Raw genomic sequence first — 22,247 nt, forward strand, 5'->3', positions numbered from 1 at the left:
TTAGTAGCTGCAATTCCACATCATTTTTAACAGTGAAGTCAGCATGGCCGAGGTCCAATTTCTCTCTCGCTGTGTTTGTGCCTCCACCGATGCTCACCTGACCTTGCGGTGTGTCTCTTCAGGGAGCCCAGCCAGGGCACAACTCGTGCTGCAGAGAGGAGCTGAACAGCTGCTGAGCAGCTTTGCATTTTAGGTGGTCTGTTTTGTTAGCAATACTTGTATGTATTCCTTCCCACCCCCAAGGGATGGGTGGAAAATGTCATTTTCATGGTGTTTTGGAATGGTGTCAAGAATATCATTTGCTTCTTAGTCTATTGCTATCACTTTTTTTTTTTTCAGATTTGCAAGAAACTTACTTGAAATGCTCCATAATTCATGAGGTTCACTTCTGTGTCTGAGTCTTTTTCATTCTCAAGTGATGTAGCAGCTCTGCACAAGACTCTTTCAGAGTCTTGCAGTTGTGCTTGTGCTGATGGAAGAGATGTCATAAAATCAGATGCTGCTAGCAACCTGCCATAGCGACAGCGGGGTCTGGGGAGGGGGATGTGGGTGCTGGGATGGATTTTACTGCACTGACGGCGAGGTTACGTGGTCCAGGATCCCTCATGTTCCTGTTGTTAACCTGCTGCTCCCTGGTGGAAACTGTCCTCTCCCACAGCAGATGACTGTTAATCTCTCTTCCTTCATATCTTCTATATTTAAAAAGAAAGGTCGGTCTCAACTCCCAAGTGTACAATATTTTAGGAGATAGAGTTCTTGAGATAAACTACCTAAATGTTAATTGTCTGTTTTGCTCTATAAGCACTTAGGGATGTGGTTTAGTGGATGACAGTAGTGGTAGGGGGATGGTTGAACCAGATGATCTCAGAGGCCTTTTCCAACCTTAAGGATTCTGTGATTTTATAAGACCACACCTTCCTGAGTACTTTGCTGTGCAGTGGTTCTTTGACAAAGGCTGAGCAACTCTTGTAACTGACCTTGCCAGTGTGTGTGAAGTGTAGGGGTTACTCTGCAGTTGTTGACGACATGTTGTGTGTTCATTTTTGCTTTTCTGTATAAAAGATAACTTTTGCAGGCATTGTAATCAGCCACTTGTCACAAAGCTGCACCTTCCCATTAAGAAGCAGTAAGTACAACGTTTCCCTTCCTATTTATTCAGTTGTATCTGATTTTTGACATCCTAATCCCCGTGGAGTAGGACCTTATTCTGCAAGTAGTCTCACTGATTTGTACCACTGAACCAGTGACAGAACTATGTTTAATGTTTTGTGCACGACTTTGTAGATGAATTTATGATACCACTTGCTTTCAAAGTGCTGTCTGTCTGCTGGGTAGTTGCTGTGTATCTCCCTGCAGGAAAAAATGCAAACTCGCCTTGTCAAAAGCCAGACCAAAGCTTCTCATTTCTTGTCCTTTTCACGACTACAAACCGCGTCCCTCCCTTCATCCAGAGAAGGAAACCATTTTGTAACTTCCAGTGTATTCAGGCATTGTTCCGTATCTCATTTCAGTACTCTCTTTTGAAGTTTTGATATGTATCCCCTCCCCTTGTATATTACTAGCGAGCTGTGGGTGTATTGACTTTGGGTTTCTTCCCTGGAGGATGTTTGAGCTTCTTCTAGTTACTTCCCTGTTTTGAAATAATCTTGCATGCACCCTTGCACAGCTGTGATTGCACAGCAAAAAGATTGCAATTAAAGCCATTCAGACTTTATGAATAACTTAGGATCTTTTCGTCTATGTGTAGGTACACCAGAATTTATGGCCCCAGAAATGTACGAGGAACACTACGATGAATCCGTTGATGTTTATGCTTTCGGAATGTGCATGTTGGAAATGGCTACCTCAGAATACCCTTACTCAGAATGCCAGAATGCTGCTCAAATTTACCGGAAAGTAACCTGTGTGAGTAAACTTCCTTAATTTTAGTTACATCTGTACCTTGGTATTTTGTAATCTGAAGGTTTAAAAACATAGTTCAATGGAGATGTCAGTACTGTCTTGTGTGTGTGTGCTTTGTTGTAGAAACTGAGGTATCTTAGCTCTGGGTTGCAGAGAACTGCTGCAGGTCTCTTTGGAACGCTTCCAGTTCTGTGGTTGGATTGTGGGATTGTGTTTGCATACACTGCAGCTACAGATAATATTTTCAGTAATATTTGTTGCTGTTTTATCTCCATCAGCTAAGGGTGCATGAAACCTGGGAATAATGAGCAGGAAAACATCTCTGCTGTAGTCTTACCTCCGAAATAGGGACTATTCAGAGCTGGTCAAGTTTCCCACAAAGCCAAAAAGGCTGACTTCTAGATTGCAGCCTAAATATTTATGTGGCACATGATGTTTGATTAAGATATCTAGTATGGGTTCTTTCAGCTTGTGTGTGTAACAAATTGTATGAAGGTATAAAAGGGAAAAGCATACCCACGTCTAGTTTGGGAGTGAGCCTGAAGAGTTTTAACATCTGCATTTAGGAACTCTGTACGGTTTGTTAATTGCCAGACTGGAACCATGGAAATGGGTTGCTGCGTTTTCAGGTTAAGTTAGGCTGGAGGAGAAGCCAATCTAAAATTATTTCTATCCTAAAAAAAATTATCCTCCCCAACACTCTCACCCCCAGATGATAAGTATATTTGTCTATGTGAGCTGCACTGCGAATGCCTGAAAGAACTTAGGAGTTTGTAAGATTGCAAAACAGTGAAAGAATCACTGACTGCAGAGAAATGCGACGTGCCAAATGCTTTGGCAGAGGTGGTTATATTCTGCTCTGCTTGGATAAATAAAACCAAGAGTATAGGATTTGTTTTTTTTTTTTTTTTTTTCAGGATAGATAATGCTAAAAATGCTTGTCAAAGATTTTCCCAGCTACTTCTTGCATTTGGTTGCTGCAAAAGGAGCTACTGAGCTGTACAGGTTGACCCTTGTATATCCCCATCACCCAAAGATGCAGTCTGCACACTCAGGATGTGACGAGAGTAGTCCTCTGAAGTAGGCTGCACTAAAATTTGCAAAAATAGCCAGAGATAAGGTTGCTTTTATTTTATTTTATTTTACCTATAAGGTAAAAAGAGTCGTTAGGCTTACATTATAGATGTATTGAGAAAAAACATAGCTTTCAAAAGCGTGGTGCCAAAATTAGCTAGTATTCCTCTTGTCCCACTGCTTACGATGAATAAAAATCTTCACAAATGAAATTTAGTAATAACTTCCCAATTTTGAAATGTACTTGAGATCACTCTTCTCCAAGAGGTTTTGTGAATCACGCTAGTACAAATATGGTCCTGTAAAGTACTGCAGTCAGCTAACGCTGCTCAAAATTGCATTTTCTGACTTGGTGAATAGTAGTCTCCCATGCTGGGTAATAGAGATGCTTTAGTCAGATACCCACACACTTGCATGTGCAATTTGATATGCGCTTCATTCTTCATAAGTATATTTTGTATTGTCTAATATCTGTCTTTCCTCATAACTGAAGACCAGGCTGCAAGGAGGTCAGTGCTCTTGTAGATTGCTGCGCTAGCCAGCTGCGATGATGCTAACCTGACAGGAGAGGGAGGATACAATGATTCAGGAGTCTGTTTAAAAGTTGAAGTCAGTATCACAAGAAACAAGAGGGTGTCCCTGCTGGAAATGAGAGAGATGTCACGACTTGCTGAAAGCAGGAGGTTGCATCTGAAGAGGGAAACAGCTTTATCTCATTTCTGTGTAAATGGTTGCAAGCAGACATTTGTAGCTTGGCAGAAATGAATCTTTCCCAATGGACTGCAGCCCTGAGTTTGGGTAGTTTAACTCTCCTTAGAGTGCTGCCTTCAAACCATTGCTACTCGGGGGGGGGGAGAAGGCATCAGAAGCTGCTCTGCAGTGCAGTTAGCTTTGTTGCTAGCTGATGCACTAACGGCTGGGCCTGCTCTGTAGGGTGTTGTAGTGTGCAGTGTGTGCAGAGATGTGACGTTGTTTGCTGACTACAGGCTATTCTGCTGTGCAGCATGGGCTGGCTGCAAATGCACGCTGCATCTTTTCAAAGAAGTGAAATACAGTTGATGGCTCGGTGAAGTCGCTTGCCTGAATCCTTATGAGGATAGCTGCTTGGTTCACATTGCTATTCTGCTCACTCCTCCCCTACAAGGAAAAGTTTATTTCATTTGGCACAATGGCTTGTTGGCCTCGTTTAGGTATGTAGTCCTTAGGATCTGCTCTAAATGCCATCTTTGTGTGCATCTTAAGAAAGATCTCCTTATGCTCTAGCACTTCACATGGTGACAGTAGAAGACTACTCTGTTAGGCTATGAGGCCTTGTCTCCTAAGTGTGATACTGGGTTCCCTCTTGGCCTGGTTATCCTAGGCATTTAGTAACGGCTTTGAGGGGTGTTTGGTGTGTTGCCTCCTCCACTGGGCAGAAGTTTGTGTGAGCAGTGTGCTGAATTTCTTTGTGGAGCTGCCATCGTGTTTAGCTAATGTTAAGCTGACCTGTAGTACGTGTGTGTTTGGATTTGGAGCCACAAATGATACAGATGTCTTCCGTTGCTCCACGTTCGTAGAACTTTGTGTATAGCTCTTTGCCATCTGGAATATTGGTGATTAAGACTTCGTAAGGCTCAATAGCCTCATTTATCAAAGCAATATCCAAGACGGCAAAGAATAAAGATTAATCAGAGGGTTCCTAATTAGGTGCTATATTTCAATTTGCAGACATAAGTAGTCATTTTTTAAACACTGAAAGTCTGAGCCAACTACGTCTTGTAGCAATAAACTTTATGCAGCTGAGGATTATATGGTAAATTATTATAACTTTCTAAGAGTGGTCTTAGACTTGCAACTCCAGAGAGATGGAAAATAAAGATTATTGTGAAGAACAAGTAACAGTGAAGAAGCTGTTAGAAGGTCAATTTTACTTGTAAGAGGTATTTTTGATACGGATCTGTCTGGTAGGGGAAGCTGAAGCAGGATGCGTCAGGTACAGACACAAAGGTACTGCTTTTTTTTCTGCTGATCTCAAGGCAATAGCAGCTGGGGCAAAGGCACCAGGATTCCTTTGATGGAAAAACTGGCATTACTGTCCTCACGAGGAAGGGGTTAACCATCCTCTGCGGAGAGGAAAAATGCCCTGTCGCATGCCATGAGCTGCATGAACTGTCAGACATGGAGGAGGAGCAGGGGGAGGACCTCCAGGGCAAGTGTGCGAGGGGAGCAGCAGGAGCCCTGGAGAAGATCCTTGTTCCCAGAGGGAACGACTCTCGGGGGCTCAGCAGCTTCTGTAGAGAAGCTGTGTCCACAGAAGAGCTGGCAGCTGCAGAGGACCCCGAATGGATCCACGTGAGTCACCCCGGCAAGGCGCTACTAGGGCTGAGGGGGGCTGTCACTATGGGTCGGGTGTCAGAATGCAGAGCCTGGGGACCTTACGCCTTCTTCACGCTGTGTGCCACCAAGGAGGGTTGGCTCTGCCCACCTAGCTGGGCTGGGGAACACTCTCAGAGGAAGAGTTTTAAAATGGCTCTTAATGAAGAGTCAGGGTTGCAGTCATCATGTAGCAGCTGTTACTGGTGTTGGTTTTTACTAGGCTGAATGTGGCGTAGAAGTAGGCTGCAGATGAAAACCCGAGAGGCTGAATTGCACTGTTTTATTCCTAGGTTTAGTTGAGAAGTACCATGGAAAATTATTGCTACAGTACCCTGTAGATACAAAGTGTTTCCCAAATGTACAGAGAGGCAAGTTGCTTAGACATCACTGTTAGGAGGTTTCTCTCTGCCCTGTCATCCAGAACTCTGGAGAGTAAATCAACGCATTTTTCTTCACACCTTTCTTCTGGTCCTCTCCTAATGATTTCTTGTTTTTTACGGTGTGACAAAAAGCATAACTAAAGGAGACGAAGAATGTTTCTGACTGAGTCTGCAATGTGAAACTGGAATTGCTATGGAAGATCATGGACTCCTCTTTAGGGCCTACTGCAACAGTGCACCCAACATGAGGGGAAAAAGATAAAATACAAAACTTTTTTGGCTGATTTTAAGCATATGTGATAATATAAGAGAACATAAGTAACCTGTTTTTCAAGCAACAGGTCAAAGCCACATTTATTGCGGTTAACTTTGGAGTGATTTCCTTGTCAGCATATTTGCAGTCATCTTCATTCTGATGCCATAATCTCATTTTTCATGCATAACTTGATGTTTTTTCTTAGTCTTTTTTTTTTTTGTGTTTAATCATTCTGCCAAGAGATTTTTATGTAGACAATAGGCATATTTAGTGATGAACCATCAGAGTCCGTGGCATTCCCATGCAGCTCCAGACCAATGTTTTCTTACTGATGCACTGCAGAATTAACTGCAGACCAACTGTGCCCACAGGGGGTTCATGGCTACCTTGTTGGCTTTAGCTGCACAAACTGATGCTTTATAACAACCCATGTGTCTATGGAGTTCTGCTTAGCATGTTAAATTTTCATGTTGTTTATCATGTTAAATTTTTCATATAAATTTTCATATAACTGCATTTGCAGGTTATATATTGTTTGTATAGATAGGATAAATTCTATAGCTGTAGCACAGCCACAGCAGACAAAGTGTTATCAATGTCATTGCATTGACTGGTGTATGTCAGATACCTTCTTAGATCTGCAGATAATCTTCTTAGATTAGCATTAGGATTGAGCAATGTTCTGGAGTGAAGTAGAGATGAGCTTATAATTACAGACGGTACTCTTGCTGGTGAACGTCCTGGAACAAAATCCTGACAGAACCAAGAACTTTATTTTCACTGTACTGACTTTGGAGGAGTGTGGTAGAGTGGAATTTCAGCTGAAATTGTGGTTTCAGCTCTTTTGGAGGAAATTTTTTTTTGCCTTTCAGGAACTACTTGATTCTAGGTAGTACACTGTATTGTATGCTGAAGCAGAAGGTGGATCCGGAGTTCAAAGAAGAGTGTATCTAGTCTAGGAGGGCACCTTCTGGGTGCAAGGAAAGCCCTTAGAAAAGTTACTGCCTGACGTGGGTCAGGCTTACCATTGACTCGTCTGGCATAAGTTGTGCATTTCACAAAGCATCGTGAGTTATTGTTTCAAAAGTGCTCTGCTGATGGAAAAGTGACAAGCAGCTATTCTCAGAACTCTGAAAAATGAGTTTCACGTTTTTTCCGCTTAATGCAGAGATTAAAACTTTAACGTCTTACATGTACCTGTCTTCAGACTCAACTATCTTATACCAGAGTGTAGTGTATTGCCTTTCAAATCTAATTCTTTTTAGAAAGAAGCTGAGGAGATTCTTGAAGGAGTGGTGGGGATTTGTTCTTGGACTGAGGTGTTCTTTTTTTAATATAGGGTTTGATGTGTTTTTTGTTATTGGTGGTGTTTGTTTTTTTCATAAAGAATTTGTATGAAATTATCCCTGTACATCTCCCGTCAACTAATTAACCCTCCATTTTGGATGTAGTGGTGTTGAATTTACTTCTCTTTGAGAGAGCTGTACAGTTTTCATACTGCCATGGATAATTCCTTAGCCAGTATACTTTGAATTTTGTTGCCATGTTTCCTTGGGAATGCTCAGGAAAGGCAGATGGCTTTTGAATAAATGAATGAGATGGATCCTTTGATTCCAAATAGAAACCTGTGTTTCACATAAACCCTCTCCGTTGTCAGGAGGCTTGTAAGCATCAGGGCACAGTGCTGTAGGGAGGATTTGCAGCATTACAATGAGGTGGCCTTGGAGATTTTAATGAAGAGTAAGAAGCTAAAGCATTCTGTAGTATCTGGGCATTGAGAAAACACTCTGGGAAAGCAGTTCCGTTTGGTACTTCACAAGGATATATGCTATCCTTGTTTGTTTTGGTGACCTATTCATAGCCTAGGTGTTTAGTAGATTAATACAATGGATGCTCGGATGTGGAAAGTAAAATGGTGTTTGTAGGAGATGCTATTTTTATGAAAGGGATTTGCATTGTCAAAAATCAGGGTCAGTCATCAGGGATCTGTCAAAAGAAACATTTTGAGGCAAACCTAATTCCTTGGTGCCCAACATGTCCTGCCCTGCTCCATCCCTGCCATGTCCGAGTTCATCAGAACACTTAAATGAAGGATGTTTATGAATTCTGAAAAGAAAATTAAATCAAGAGGTATAGTGATATACCTTAAGCTGTTTCTGCTTCATATGCTCAGTTTATGTCAACATACCCATGAGGCACTCTGCAATTATAAGAAGTAATTGGCAGGTTTATGTGACCACATAGATATGGGAGCAGTACGTTCCTCTAGGAAGGTGAAAGCTCCTCAGGAAGTGGGGTGGAAGCTGCCTCAAGGGTTATGTTTTAAGGTTTTTTTGGAATTCCATAATTTTCTATAGCAAACTGGTGTCTGAAAATATATTTAAATATGTCCTATTGTTTTTTATTGTGAATTTGCAAAGATTTCTTTAAACTCCTCCCCATCTGAGAACAAGACACCCTCCTGTAGCTTTATCTACCTTTTCAGTCTGAGGGCCCCAAATATTTGGTGCTTGGCATGGAAACAGTGATTGACTTTTTCTAAAAGTATAGAGAAAGAATTATGATACCAATCTTACCTGAAACACTGAGAGATAGCATTGCAGATCTGAAAAGCATATCCCTTGTCAGCATGGCATTGTTTCCTCAACGGCTGTTATTCTCAGGTGAGATTGTAATGACCCTGTGACATACAAGGGAAGAAAAGCACTTCAAGGATGATGACTTCATAGTCATTTTACATTGACTTTTTTTTCCAAGGTTGTTGTCATAAGCGGAACTAAAAATGTGCTGATTTCAAAATAAAAGATTGTGTTGGCTTTAGTAAAGAATTTTAGAGATTAGTGCTAAAAAGGTCTTCTGGTACATTTTCATTCACTTCTAATGTACAGGAGCCCTTTTACAAAACAATTTTTGTACACTGGTGTGCTTTTGCTTATTTTGGACAAGTCTGGGCTTTGGTTGACTAGACTTCCCCTATTGTTTTAACACAATTTACTAATAATTGAACCTTCATTTTGTAAGCAAGATTTAGTTTTGCTTATTCAAATAATTATTTTTAGCTGGTCACAGTGAGTCCATCACATGTATGGACTATTCTGTTTTGTTCTGAATGTTTTTAGATCTCAGAGCTCTGTGCCTAGGCCAAAATATGAAGCCGAGTTTGTGTGACTCGTCTGTGGTTTTCTTTCACAACCTATGAATTACATATTTTACTCTTCTGAATCTTAGGTCGATCACTCCCTCTGTCTTGAAATTAAAATAAGTAAATCCAAGTTTAAAGTCAAATCTAAGGCCTAAATGGCAACAGAATATTGTTAAAAAGGAGGTAAAAGTATGATGTGATTTGGAATACTCAGAAACTCTCAGGGAGATGCTGGCCCACATTGAATTTCATCCATGAAATTTATTCAAGACCAATTTCAGTGAGGGATGGCTCTTTTTAATCAAAGATAGTGTTAGGTGAGCCAGAAGTCCACTTTTCAGGACCTCAGGCATCCTTATCTGCCACTGTATGATTATTATTATTGTTCTTTCAGAACGAAACTTTTAAAAGGGTTTGACTGGAGTTAAATGGCTAAATCCCATTCAACTATGTGCTTAATCAGATTCTGTTTTGTTGTTGTTATTTTGTTATTATTATAAGATAATTGAAATCATGTTTCTTTTTTTGTTCTGCTTATTGATTTTATTGTAAGTATTAGTTTCCTTAAATAAGAGTCTAACTGCAAAACCTATTAAAAAATACATGTCTGTATTTTTGTCCACATACACCTCGTTTGAGCAGGTATATGTATTTTTTCAAGGATGACTTTTTGTTTCTAAATTAAGCTGAACATCACAAACGGGAAAGCTTCCTGTGTTAACACTGTCATCTATAGCTGAATATGTACATGAAAAGCATTCATAGGAAACCTTGTGCTGAACTGAATGGAAGTAAGTCAACAGCGTTACCGATGGTGGGTGTCTGTTAGTTCCGCCTGCCTCAGCTGACAAGGAGCATGGTGGGGTGGCCTCACCAGGAATGGCTGCTTTTGCCAAAACCGAGTGAACCTCCCTTCTTTGCTCTCTACAACCTCACAAAATGAGAACTTGTCGGTCTGGGCAGCTAGACAAGTCTGCTAACTTCCCAGATCTTCCTGGTAAATATTGTTATAGCACATCTTGATTACATGCACAGAGAGATGAGATGTAAACTGTTATTTAGTTTGAGTACTTGCACACTACTTCTACAGTCTCTCTATGTTGGTAAGGTGTATGTGTGTGTTTGTTTAATTAAGGGTCTCTAAACCTTGAGGAGGATCATGTTCAGATATTCACCCTGAAATACTAGAGAGTAGGGGGAAGTGAACTTTGACTACCCTAGAAGAGTGTGTGTTTATTCTAATCCACTCCATCTTCTTAAAACAACCCTTCCTGGCCTGAAAGAAATTCAAATTGTTCCTGTTGCATCTGTGCAGAGCCAGAACATGGGGAATGAGATTCTGCTTCTGTAAGTTTTCTTCTGCGGTCAACAGTTGGCTTTTGTCCTTTTGTTCATGGGTTAGATGTTCCACATCTAGAAGTGACCAGCATTTCCAGGGGGAAAAAAGTTAACTTCATGTCAATGTATAGGTTACGCCTGCCCTTTCACTCATTCACAATAAGATTCTAGCAATGTGCTTGGGAAATGCAAGAGCAACACAGGGCTGTTGGGCACATTCTTTCTCTGCCCTACTTGTTTTTGGGTTGGCTTGAAGTGGTGAGGGGTAGCTCTTGAGAGTACTGGGGGAGCATAGAAAAGCAAAGATTTGTGGAAAACAGGAATCTGGAATAGTTGGTGGGTTGTCAAAAGTGTATTTGACCCATTCCTGCAACTGGCTATCTGAAGGAAAACACAATTATTTTTATTTGTATTAGTGTTTGGAGAGTTAAGGCTGTTTCTTGAATAAGGACTTCAGAGTCCACAGGATGCAAAAGAAAGGTTTGCAAGTGTTAGTAAAGAAAAAGGAGATTTGCGTGGTATATGACTGAGTTCATGTATTAACTAATGTGCCTAAAGTGCAATGGTACTTAGAAATATGATAGCTCTAAATCTTCAATTTAGTTTTAAATTTAGACAATCAACTTTATTAGTTATTCCAAGACTTGAATTGACTGCACAGTGTAATAAAAACATCCTTACTGAACAGCTAAAATGTCATTCTTTTTCAGACTAACTTGTTTTTTTCCTACCCTTTTAGGGTATAAAGCCAGCAAGCTTTGAGAAAGTTACTGATCCTGAAATTAAGGAGATAATTGGAGAGTGCATTTGCAAAAATAAGGAAGAAAGGTTTGTTTCAAATAAGGAAGTTTTGTATAAATAATGTGTATGCAGAAATTTTGAGACTGGATTTCTGTTCTAGCCTCTGGGTCTCCTCTGTGCAGGAAAAATACAGAATGGAAATAAAAATATAAATGATTGCCTACTTGCTGTCAAGATAATAGAATAAACTTCATTGCTGTGTCTCTGACTTTTAAAGAGTCATGTCAAAAAGCATAATTGTGGATGAGTGGCATAGCTAGCCATAGGATCTCAGTCAGGAGGTTCTGACTGGAGCATCAAGTGTGGTGCGCAGGTTGGTTCTGACTGTAATGTGGTAGAGGATTGACAACATCCCTTTAGATTCATCTGTATATGAAGATAAATTGTGACCTGTTTCCAGCTTAGGTTTTAAAAACCTAATCTTATACTGGTCTCTATATATGTCTTAACTCTAAGAAATACAGGTCCTAGGAACCTTAGGTGACTATCTAGAGAGAACCTCATTTTAGAACTCACTAAAGTCAGATACTTGAGGAAAGTTGAACAAGGCCGTAATCTCCATTTCTGAGTGTGTTTATGGTATATGAATATTGCCGAAGCTTTGTGAAATAGGCATTGCCATTTTTTCAGCAATCCTCAGTAACCCCAGAAATACTACCTCTTTATGCTAGTAACACAAGTTGTTTTGGATAAGCACCAAAAGACTGTAAATGTTTTTGTCTCTAATACAAATTTCTTGTCACAAAGTTCTTTGAAAGTGCTTAATACTTGAAGTATTTGAATATTCTTTATATCCATTGCAGATATGAGATTAAAGATTTATTAAGCCATGCCTTTTTTGCTGAAGATACTGGGGTAAGAGTGGAACTTGCAGAAGAAGACCATGGTAGGAAATCCTCTATTGCCTTAAGACTCTGGGTAGAAGATCCTAAGAAACTGAAAGGAAAACCCAAAGATAATGGAGCCATTGAGTTTACTTTTGATCTGGAGAAGGAAACTCCTGATGATGTTGCACAAGAAATGGTAAAATAAACTTCTCCTGACAAAAATATATATGTAATTAGTGCATAAATCTCAAAGGACAGCAGGAGCAAGTCTGGTAAAGTAACTTCCATTTAAACCGTTCTAGATACTGTTTAAGCAGTTTGCATTGCTTTTTTAGAGTGAATGCTAGAAGAAAGGGTAAATGGGGAAGAACTAATAACTGAAAAAGATGTTTACTGAATATGGAATCAGATACATGACATGGCATTTCAAAATAGCAAGTCACTTAGGGACCAAGGAGGTATCTTCTTTCTTGAATTTTGAAAAGTCTTCTGCTAATTTCTGTTAGCTGTTGCATCTCTTTAAATTTGTTTGGAATCCGATTAATTTCAGACAGCAGCTTGGAATAAATTAGAGTTCAAAAGATCAATCAAAAATATTCTGCACGGAATTTTTCAAAACACTGTTTTTTCTATCAGTGTTACTTAGGAGGAATATAGATGAGGAGGAAGTCTGCTCAGTAACTATCACTGAACAGGAATAGGAAGCTAGATTCAAGCCAACTGCAAAGAGTTAGGAGTACACTTTGGATATTTTTTAACAAAAAATTTAATTGTATCTTCATGACTTGTGTTTTTTGTTAGAAAAAACTACTTTGTGTTCAAGTTTCAATGCATAATCCTTGGATTCATATTTTAAAGATGTCTTTACTGCAGTTAAGTTTTTTAAAATTGTGGAAACAGAACCAGTAAGCCCTTAGTCAAGGGTCTGAATGTTCTTGTGCATGCAAATATGTTCCTATTATTATACCCTAAATCTCAAGGGGTCCTATTTAATGATGTTGTCATCACCATTCCTGTCCTGCTTAGGAGGCAGTCGTTTTGGTAATGTTACCTTACTATGCTTGGACTTATCACCATGTATCCAAAAATCAACAAGAGAAAATCAGGCTTCTCTGTCATCTTGTCACTAGTTTGCAATAGATCAAATATTTTTCCAGTAGCTTATTGTTACAGAACTTAATTTTGAAGTTGCTCTAGTCCAGTTAATTACTGTTATATTTTACCTTTATATTTAAATATTTATGGAATCATTTGGAGATTCGAAGTTCTATAGCGTACCAGGCTTATAGTTGTGATATTTATTTTTAAACAGGAAGTATAAAGTATATTTCAAATATCACTCCCAAACTCCTGTGATAGAGTACCCTTTCCCAAATTTAAAGCCTGTATTTTACAATTACATTAACAATTACCCGAGTGCATGTAAAATACTTACAAACTTGAGGTTTTTGGGTGGACAATCATTCCTAAATGTCTTTTACTAGTCCTAATGACTTGTGAAACACCACAGCCATGTGTTTTCATCAGTTTGTGTTGATTTATATGCTGTGGAAGAGAATAATGCAGGAGATCTTTTGAGTCCAGGAAATTATTTATCATTATTGATGGCGTTTTCAGTTGTCAGGCATTCTAAACTGTCCAAATGGCATGGGCAAAAAGAACTTGAAATGTTGTGCTGGGTTTGCCACCTGTTTCACAGCCAGTTGTATGGTAAAATAGCATGTCTTCATTAAATGTTAACCATTCTCTGAGTAGAGATGTAAGCATAAGAATTGTTTAGAAACTTGCTAATAAGCCAGGTTTTTAGTGCCTTCCCATTAAGCATTGCAAAGAAGAATCTGTTGGCAACCTCAGTTAATACCATACAAGGTTCTCTGGACCTGTGTGGTTCATCTCTATAGTAACTCGCTCCCGTTGTTAGCGTTTGCTGGATCAGCAGTTCAGGAATGTCAGTAAGGTCTGAGGGCATTGGCACTGGAAAATACCCGCATCCATTTGCAGCTGTATTTTAAGCTCCTTTGTAACTACTTGATTTGAAGCATCAAAAAATCCAAGCTGTAAAACTGTCTTGTGTTTGGGCAAGAGCAAAGAAGGACAGCCTCTGAATTTCCTCCAGGTAGATAAATGCTTCCAAATCTGTAGAATATGCATCTTTCAGAAGATGCAGATCTTAACATACAATTCTCTGGCAGTTCACTATTGATCTAACATTTGTGCTCCTATTTGTAAGAGTATGACAAGGAGATTCATGCAAACAAAGAGCAAAAGACAAATTTTCCGCTTTATCTGCTGAACGAATGAATTCTGAGAAATCTTGCTCCTCTTTTCAGTCAGATGTGAACAGTCTGTATTTGACTCAATGATAAGCAAAAGCTTTTATAAGAAGCCAGTCAATACTCCCTGACTTCACCTTTTAAGAGAAGTTAATTTGAGGCTAAACTCTGCTAACATGTTTTCTTTCATGATTTGCTGTGAAATCAAGCACAGCAGTTGGGGAAACTGTGTATGCTAAAAGGTTAAGGCAATACATTCTGATTAAGGGTAATAAGATTTACTGCAGCTCAAAGGGCATTTTTCAAAAGTGCTTTTTTTCTTTTGACTATTTTGTTAATCTTTAGAGAAAAGAAAAAGAAAACCACCCATCTGTGTTAAGCTTGTTCTCATCATTGTATAGTTGCTGGTCAGCTAAACAGATCTATATTCAGGTCTTAGAAATTATATATTGCTGTTTCAAAATGTACTAGGGACAGAAGTTTAATTCATAAAACCATTGAGCTCTTGAATTCCTGCTCTAGTGAGGAATGAAATTGTAACGTGTTTTTTTCAAAGTGATATTTTCTGTTAGAAAGAGATTCCAGTCATACGTGTTGTTTACTTGTATGTGTGCACCTCTACATACACATGATCTTGCTAAGTTTGTTCCTCCTTTGTAGATTGACTCTGGATTTTTCCATGAAAATGATCTCAAGATAGTTGCAAAGTCAATACGTGACAGAGTAGCGTTAATACTATGGAGAAGAGAGAGAATTTGGCCTAGAATACAGTCAGAGGAACGTCGAGATTCTGAATGCTTGGAGAAGCTGAAGACCCCACATGCACAACAGGTTCAAGTCACATACCTTTCTCACACCGGTCACCATATCCTGTCCGAGTCGGAGGAGCCCGAGGCAGACCAGCACCCCTTTCAGCAAAACCTGCCCACCAGCGTCACGTCTGTTGCATGTAAGTCTCACGTTAGCTTTGTGTGTGCAGGATGATGAATGTCCTACAGTAAAAATCAAGCGTAACATGAGCTCAGCAGTGAGACATTAGGTGTGTTTTTGCACGTGAGTTCAGAGACCACAAGTGTCTTGAACTCTTTTGAAAGGAAAAAAAATTCAATAAAAAAACATCGTATAGAGATAGCTCCTCCTTCAGTAGAAATAGATGCAAAAAACAAATGTATACTAATATATTTGTAAATAGAACAGCAAGGATACCTACTGCTAGATATGAAAACAATTTTTCCTGCAATTTCATGCATTTTGCAAGTTACTCTTGAGAGTTTGTGTGAAGTTTTTTGTGAAGCTGTGCAAACAGGAAAAAAAAGCTACCTCTGAATGGTACATGGAATAACTCGAGATTTTTTTATTTTTTTTTTTTGTGAGAAATAACTATGGTTTGGTCACACTTGTTGGAAACATCAGACCTTGTGGGCTGACAATTATTTTGTGGGTTCTTAAGTCATGATGTAGGTGCTTTCTCTGTTCCTCCAGGCTATTTATTTCATTTTGAGCTCATGGGTCTGAAGCAAGGAAGTAGTTGGATCTGCACTGGGGGGCAGTGGGGCCAGAGTAGGTAGTTGCTTCCATTTCTCCAGGCCCTGACAGCCACAAGCCAGTGATCTGCCAACTTGTTACATTCAGGTGGTGGTTGATTGACGAATAATGACTAATCACTGAGCTATTTCAAGACAAGTGGATTTCCATCTCCTGTTTGAAATTCAAACACTGATTGTGGTCGATCTGTTGAAAAGAACTACCTTGCCTTGCTTGCAGAGCTTGTTGTTTCTTCATTTTACTTCTGAGCATCAGACTTACCTCCAGCAAACAGCAAGGCATGAGGAAGTAGTGGTTTTAGCTAGCTAAAAAAAACTTGACCCCGTGTCTGTCCCCTTTTTTAGCAAATCAAGCTCTGCTATTAGAATCTTAATGTATATGTAGTTTTATGCATCTTGAAGGCAATGTTGCTGGATAATTTTAGCTTGGAAGGTTTGAAATTTTGTAAGATTTTTTTCTAGCCAATTTTTCTGATAAAATCTGATGTACTTATTCTGCTACTAAGCTATTAGGATATTTTTGCTCCACTGTTCTGGACTTTAATGCAAGATTATTTAAATTAAAGGCACATTATCTTTAGCAAAGAGACAGCTGCTACTTTAATTCAGGTATTGTATAAATTGCTGTACAGAGGTCTGCTCTGAATACTAAAATAACCAAGCACGCCTCTACGAGAAAACAAACCTTCAAAAGCCAGGAGAAATGCCTTATTTGCATAAATCTAAGGATGTTGCAGTATTTACAAAGCTTTTTTTCTGAAGCTAAATTGTTGTCATTTCATTTTCTTAGATCATGTATTTATTTTATGCTAATTTATTTGAGAACCACTAATTATAATTCTTTGTTTCCAATGGTACAATGACAGTGCGCGTGCTTCCCATGGTTCTGTTGGTCACGAGCTGGCAGAATTTGATGCAAAACAGGACACCCCTGGTTTATGTCCTGCTCCTCAACTCTTAATCAATATTTGATATCATTTGACAATTTGCTATTGGATGTCTTTAAACATTTTCTTTCATACTTGGTTTTGTTCCTTTGAGGTCCTGAATAATTGTTTGTAATAAAATGAAAGTGTATATGGTGCAGAAATCCCTGCCTTCTTACAGTAGGGCCATGCTGACTCTTTGTAAACGAGCTGAATAGAGAGGTGAGTTTAATTTTGCAAAAAATAGTAGGGAGATGAGTGTATGAATACTGAGGAGAAATTCTATCACTGATGCTATTAAAGCTATTTGTTATTTAAAATCTAAATAAGTAAAAACCTACTCAGAATATGGAAAAATAGAAGATGCAAAGTGTTAGGGGAAAAAAAAAAGGATGTAAACTTTTTGGTAACAGTTCTCTTTCAGTTTGGGTTCTGAATTTCTGTTACAATCCATTTACCTTTTCGTTACTTATAGCTACAGTCTTGGTTGTCTCCTGCCATTTCTCAAATGAAAAAGCACTAGGAAAAAAAAAACAAGAAACTGGATAGATATGGCTTCAAAAGCCATGAGAAGACATCTTAAAAATAGTAATACTCAATTGCACAGTTATAAAATTTATTTTTCTTCAACAGAAGATACTACACTTGCCCAATACCACAGTTATGCAATTCTGCAGATTAGTTGGGCTTAGCATGAGAAACACTGACAGGGCTCTGAATTGTCCTCGTTAATTGCCACAAAGCTGGACTGAGGTAGCTGTTTTATTTCATTACGTGATTATGATTTAAATAAAGGTAGCTTAAAGCTTTCCACTTACAAATAACAAAATTAGGATGCATTTCATTTGTAATTCCTATAGGATCTGTTCTTGTACCGCTGCTTAGTCTGTTTATAGCCAGTTCAGCACTAACCCTGCTGTTTTGTGATGCAGGGCCTCTTTTTGCAGACTTGCTTAAATGATGCTGCTTTACTTTTGTGTCACACGCATCAATCAAAAAATCCATAATATGTTTTTCTGTGATTTCTTCATTGTATGTTTTCCCCTAATCCTATTGAATTATTTTGCTGTCCATTCATCATCTTGAGGCATTGCTCAGGTTGGTTATTATTTGAACTAATACAAAACATATAGTTTGAAGAATTTTGTGGTTTTTCAATACTACTAATTCACAAAGACATTAAAATTAGTGCGTCCCTGGAAGAACTAACTCCAGGACTCCGTGACCTGCTATGAACATTACAACTGGGGTTTCCTATCTTTTCATTGTACAGAATCCATAAACATCTGCAATTCTCAATGTCAACCTTATTCCCTTTAAAGGAAATATTGATGTGCCTAAAATATTGTTGTAGACAGAAATCCATGGGGATTACTCTTCATTTTTGGCTTAGAAGGAGCAGTGTTTGCCTTTTGTAGCAAATAACATTTGTGTTGTATAATTTATTTATATAATGGAAAGGGCAAGGTTAGTAAAGTGCAAATTACATAAACCAATGTTGACCTTGCTCTGAAATCATTATGTGAACACTTGGAGTTGCTGAGCCTGTAATACAAAAAATATTCTTCTTTCAGCTGACAGCACATTTGACAGTGGTCAGGGGTCCACTGTTTATTCAGATTCCCAGAGCAGCCAGCAAAGCGTCATCTACTCATCTCTGCCTGATTCAGTACCTCCTGCTATTCAACGGGTGTATAGCCCACCGCTAAGTGAGAGCCAGGCCTTGCCCCATAGCCTTCAGCAGCTGGGGCACTACCAGCAGCCCTCAGGGGTAAGTCTAAAGCTTTTTAAAACTGTCCTGTAGCCTAGATTATATTTAAGGACTCAATTTATACACTGCTGTCAGTAGGAATGAATTCTTGCTAGGAATGAAGGCTTGCTTTATATATTCCTCACTTGTTTCTACCAATGGTGACCTGCTTAGTCTGTGTTTTTACTTGATCTAAATCATGGGTTAAGTAGATCGTGTACTTGTAGTTCATTTCACCATTCTTAAGACATGCTTCACTGGCAGCTGTCATTTTTTTTCAGTTAGAAAGCTTCTCATCAATCTGTTTTCACTGAGCTACAGTAACAGCTTTGGAAATACTAGTTTTAAAGTCATGCCTAGATTTGAGAACTGCTTTGTTTGGTTTTGTTTACTGTCAATAGAGCCACATGTTTTTTCTTCACTTGTTCAAGAGCTCCTTGGGTGTGATGTTTCTCCCCATTGTGACAAGGGTCAAACATCCATTCACTGCCATTCTGGCTCTGGGTTTGGATTTAATATTGCACAGAGATGGCAAAGTACGTCATTATTGAGGCTCCAAAATCAAGGACTGGAAGCCCAGTCAGATATTCACACTTGTTCCCGCTTTCACACTGTTATGACCTTGACCAAAAGCAGCTAATGGAACTACTGGTGCAAGAATAAACACATGGGAGTGAACATAAATCTTCAGGTGATTCCAGCGAGAGGCGTGCCGTAAGTGTGGTATGTCCTTCAGAAACTGCAGCAACACCATGTTCCTGTCGCAGCCTGCACCTGTTGCACATGACAGGCAATGCTCCGTGTGCTTCTCGACGCCACAGTGATTTGGTTGTGGGTTTGACTCCAGATGCGAAGTCCCTTCCCCAGGAATTCAGAGAGGGGAACACAGCCCTGCAGACTAGAGAAGGGGAAGCAGGCACATCACCACCAATGGCATCAGGGTTCTCAGTAAACCCTGCTGAGGTAGGGTTCCTTAAGCAGTCTTGTCAGGCATGCCTAGCTTCCTTATTTTGGCCTGGCAAAGACCAAAGCATGTCAAAAGTTCTGATGCCTGCTGAATGTGCTCACTCCCTGTGCAGCCAATTTCCAGACAACTCAGTGTCACAACCTCTTCCCCAAATAAGCAGGCCATGCGGCAGGAGTTTAGACCTGCCTTTGTTACATGAATCTTTACAGTACATAATTAGCCCGAAGACCAGTTCTCCCATGAGATCTGCAAGAGTTGCAGAAAGTACTCTGCCTTGTGAATCCTCTGATTGTGGAGAAGTCAACGTGCCTGGACTGTTCCAGCCCTGTTGTGAAGTTTGCTCCGGCAAAACACCGCTGGCAGAGAACAACTGGGTGACTGCAGCTACCCGGAGCAGTGGAAGTAGCCTGCCTAGTAAAAATGACAGTAATGATGATGTGGTAGGTCAACTTTTTGTTTCGTGCTATTTGATTTAACAGAAGAAAAATGAAATCCAGGACCAATGGTTTTCCTGCTTGATCCAGATTTACCCAACGTACTTTGGAAGTGCTTCACTTTCCCTGGTTTTACCTTATATTTTCCAAAATGTCTGCAAGAAATTGTGGACTGTATTTTGTGAATGCACTGAAACATGACTCTGTTTACCTGAAGGAAAAACCTGTAGCCAGCTCCCTCCGCTGTGGAAACCACTATTCCTCTGTGCATACTTCTGCAGGGATGCATTCTTCCTCGTTTCTTGTTTGCATGAAGCACTAACTTGATGTAGCACTCAAAAGGCACATTTTAAAATATTTTTTATTAAATTGAGCTGTGCAGAATGCTGTTTTAGAGCAGACTCATTCTTTCCATTGATATATCTCTAATTTGATCCTAAATGCATTACTTCTTCTTGATTAAGGTTTTGAAAGGACAATAACTTTATTCATGAGCAACTTAGCTCTTTGGTTTTTGGTGAATTTTCCATATTTTTTTTTTCTTTCTGCAGTATCATAGATAAAATGTCCCAGAGTTTGTCTTCTGTGTTTCTTGGGAATTTCAAGTCTGACTCAAAATCTTCCATTTTCCAAGAAAGAATAAGTATCAGTGTATTTTTCTGGGAGATTATTTACCAAGATAACATATCAGCACATAGCTGAAGCTCTAGGTTTTTTGTTTGTTTGTTTTAGGCTTTTAAATGTCAGTCTGACATACTGTTTACTTTCAGCGTATTTCCCTACTTGGAGCTGAAGTTTTAGAGAACTGCTGTTGTTACAGGCCTTATCTGCATTTCTTTTTTGTTGTTGTTGTCTTTGCTTCCACTGGTTGTTTTATTTTTTTTCACTTCTCTATTCATTTTCTTGGCCTCAATTTCAAGTAAATTACCTGTTCCTTTCAAAGATCAAGATTCTTTATGAAATCACAGAAGTCTTTGTTAAGATATTGTTGTACCTACTTAGTGGCTTGTTATGTTCTCCATCACTGTGTATGTGCTGTCAGTGGTTTTACTAGCTTGCATGCTTGCTTCCAGAAAGAAATGTAATGTGGTGTGGTTGTCTCAGTGGCCTTTGGAATGACAGCTTTTTTCCCATGTTTTTAGATTAACAAACTTTCCATTCCTTGCATAACACCTTCACATTATGTCTTTTCCCGTTTTGATCCAAGTATTGAGTAGACTGTTTGCCAGAGTGTGTATCCCTAACAGTTGCAGAGACTTCTAGCATGAGGGCTATTCTTTTCCCTAACGCTGTGCTCTCCTTGCTTGCAGCCTGCCCTGCCTGTGGTTCAGGCTCCACCTGCAGTCGTGCCCCAGCGACCCCAGCACTACCAGGAGCCAGCGATGACGTTCCCCGTGGTGCAGCCGACCACCGTCGCTTCCTTGCAGCTGGGGCAGTCACAGCCGGTGCTTGCCAGCCAGCAGGTGAGAGGCTGACTGCTGCCCCACAGCGCCTTTCTCACCCGTCCTTAGCCATGCTCTGCTCAAGCTGACACCTATGATACGTTTGAGCTACTTGAAACTATTAAGCCATCACTTTAGAGCCTCAGGTAGGGTCAGGGATGGCCTTTGGGTTTAAGGGACAGAAGAGTAATGGGTTTGAGTACTATCAGTGTTTGATACCTTGAAATAGGATTTGTACTAATTTCACTTTATCATTTGGCATCTCCAGCTCAAAGTATTTTTAAAAGGTCAGAAAGCAAGCCTGGTGCTGGTGTCAGTTGTCTTCAAACGCTCAGTGATGCTGCTTTTGGATTTGTGCATGCATGTTAAATGTAGCTCATTATAAACATCCAGCAGATCCCTTTATCTTCGAAAAGAGGAATCTGTCTCCCTCTGAGCTGTCTCCAAATAGTAATTCTGTGCATTTTGGATTATCAAATTCCCCAACAAGTTCTGTTGCTATAGTGTTTACAGAACACCTCTTTCAAGCAGGGACAGCTGTGAAGGCTACAATTGCTTCCTTGTACACAGGTGGTATCAGCTTGAAAGAAGTGTAGCCACAGACCTATATAATGTGTTAATTTGTGGCTCATTTTTGTGATCCTACCAAAACATTGGCTTCCTTGGGTAGAAATTGTTGACAAGGCTGAGAAATGCCTGCATACTTTGTGTCTGACACATAGCAAATCTCTTCATACCTTTCCAGTTATCAGTATTTATCGGTGTTACGTTATTATTTTTTTAATATGCCCTACTCTTCTGAAAGCATCAGTATAGGAACAATGTAATTTGGTCTC

General features: G+C 39.5%; 1 protein-coding gene across 9 annotated transcripts in view; it reads left to right on the top strand.

The window, feature by feature from the left end:
• The window catches only part of WNK2 (WNK lysine deficient protein kinase 2), a 117,092-nt gene that overhangs the window by 44,279 nt on the left and 50,566 nt on the right, over positions 1–22,247 (top strand). For all 9 annotated transcript variants that reach the window (XR_004754009.1, XR_004754012.1, XR_004754013.1 and 6 more), the window contains exons 5-10: positions 1,748–1,905; positions 11,187–11,275; positions 12,052–12,271; positions 15,009–15,297; positions 18,393–18,589; positions 21,280–21,432. Coding sequence is in view for 2 of the 9 variants with exons in the window: in XM_035337348.1 (XP_035193239.1) it covers positions 1,748–1,905; positions 11,187–11,275; positions 12,052–12,271; positions 15,009–15,297; positions 18,393–18,589; positions 21,280–21,432 (1,106 nt within the window). In the remaining 7 variants the exon portion in view is untranslated. The remainder of the gene's footprint in view (positions 1–1,747; positions 1,906–11,186; positions 11,276–12,051; positions 12,272–15,008; positions 15,298–18,392; positions 18,590–21,279; positions 21,433–22,247) is intronic.

This window comes from Oxyura jamaicensis, chromosome 12, assembly GCF_011077185.1.
Source record: "Oxyura jamaicensis isolate SHBP4307 breed ruddy duck chromosome 12, BPBGC_Ojam_1.0, whole genome shotgun sequence".
Taxonomy (NCBI): Eukaryota; Metazoa; Chordata; class Aves; order Anseriformes; family Anatidae; genus Oxyura; species Oxyura jamaicensis.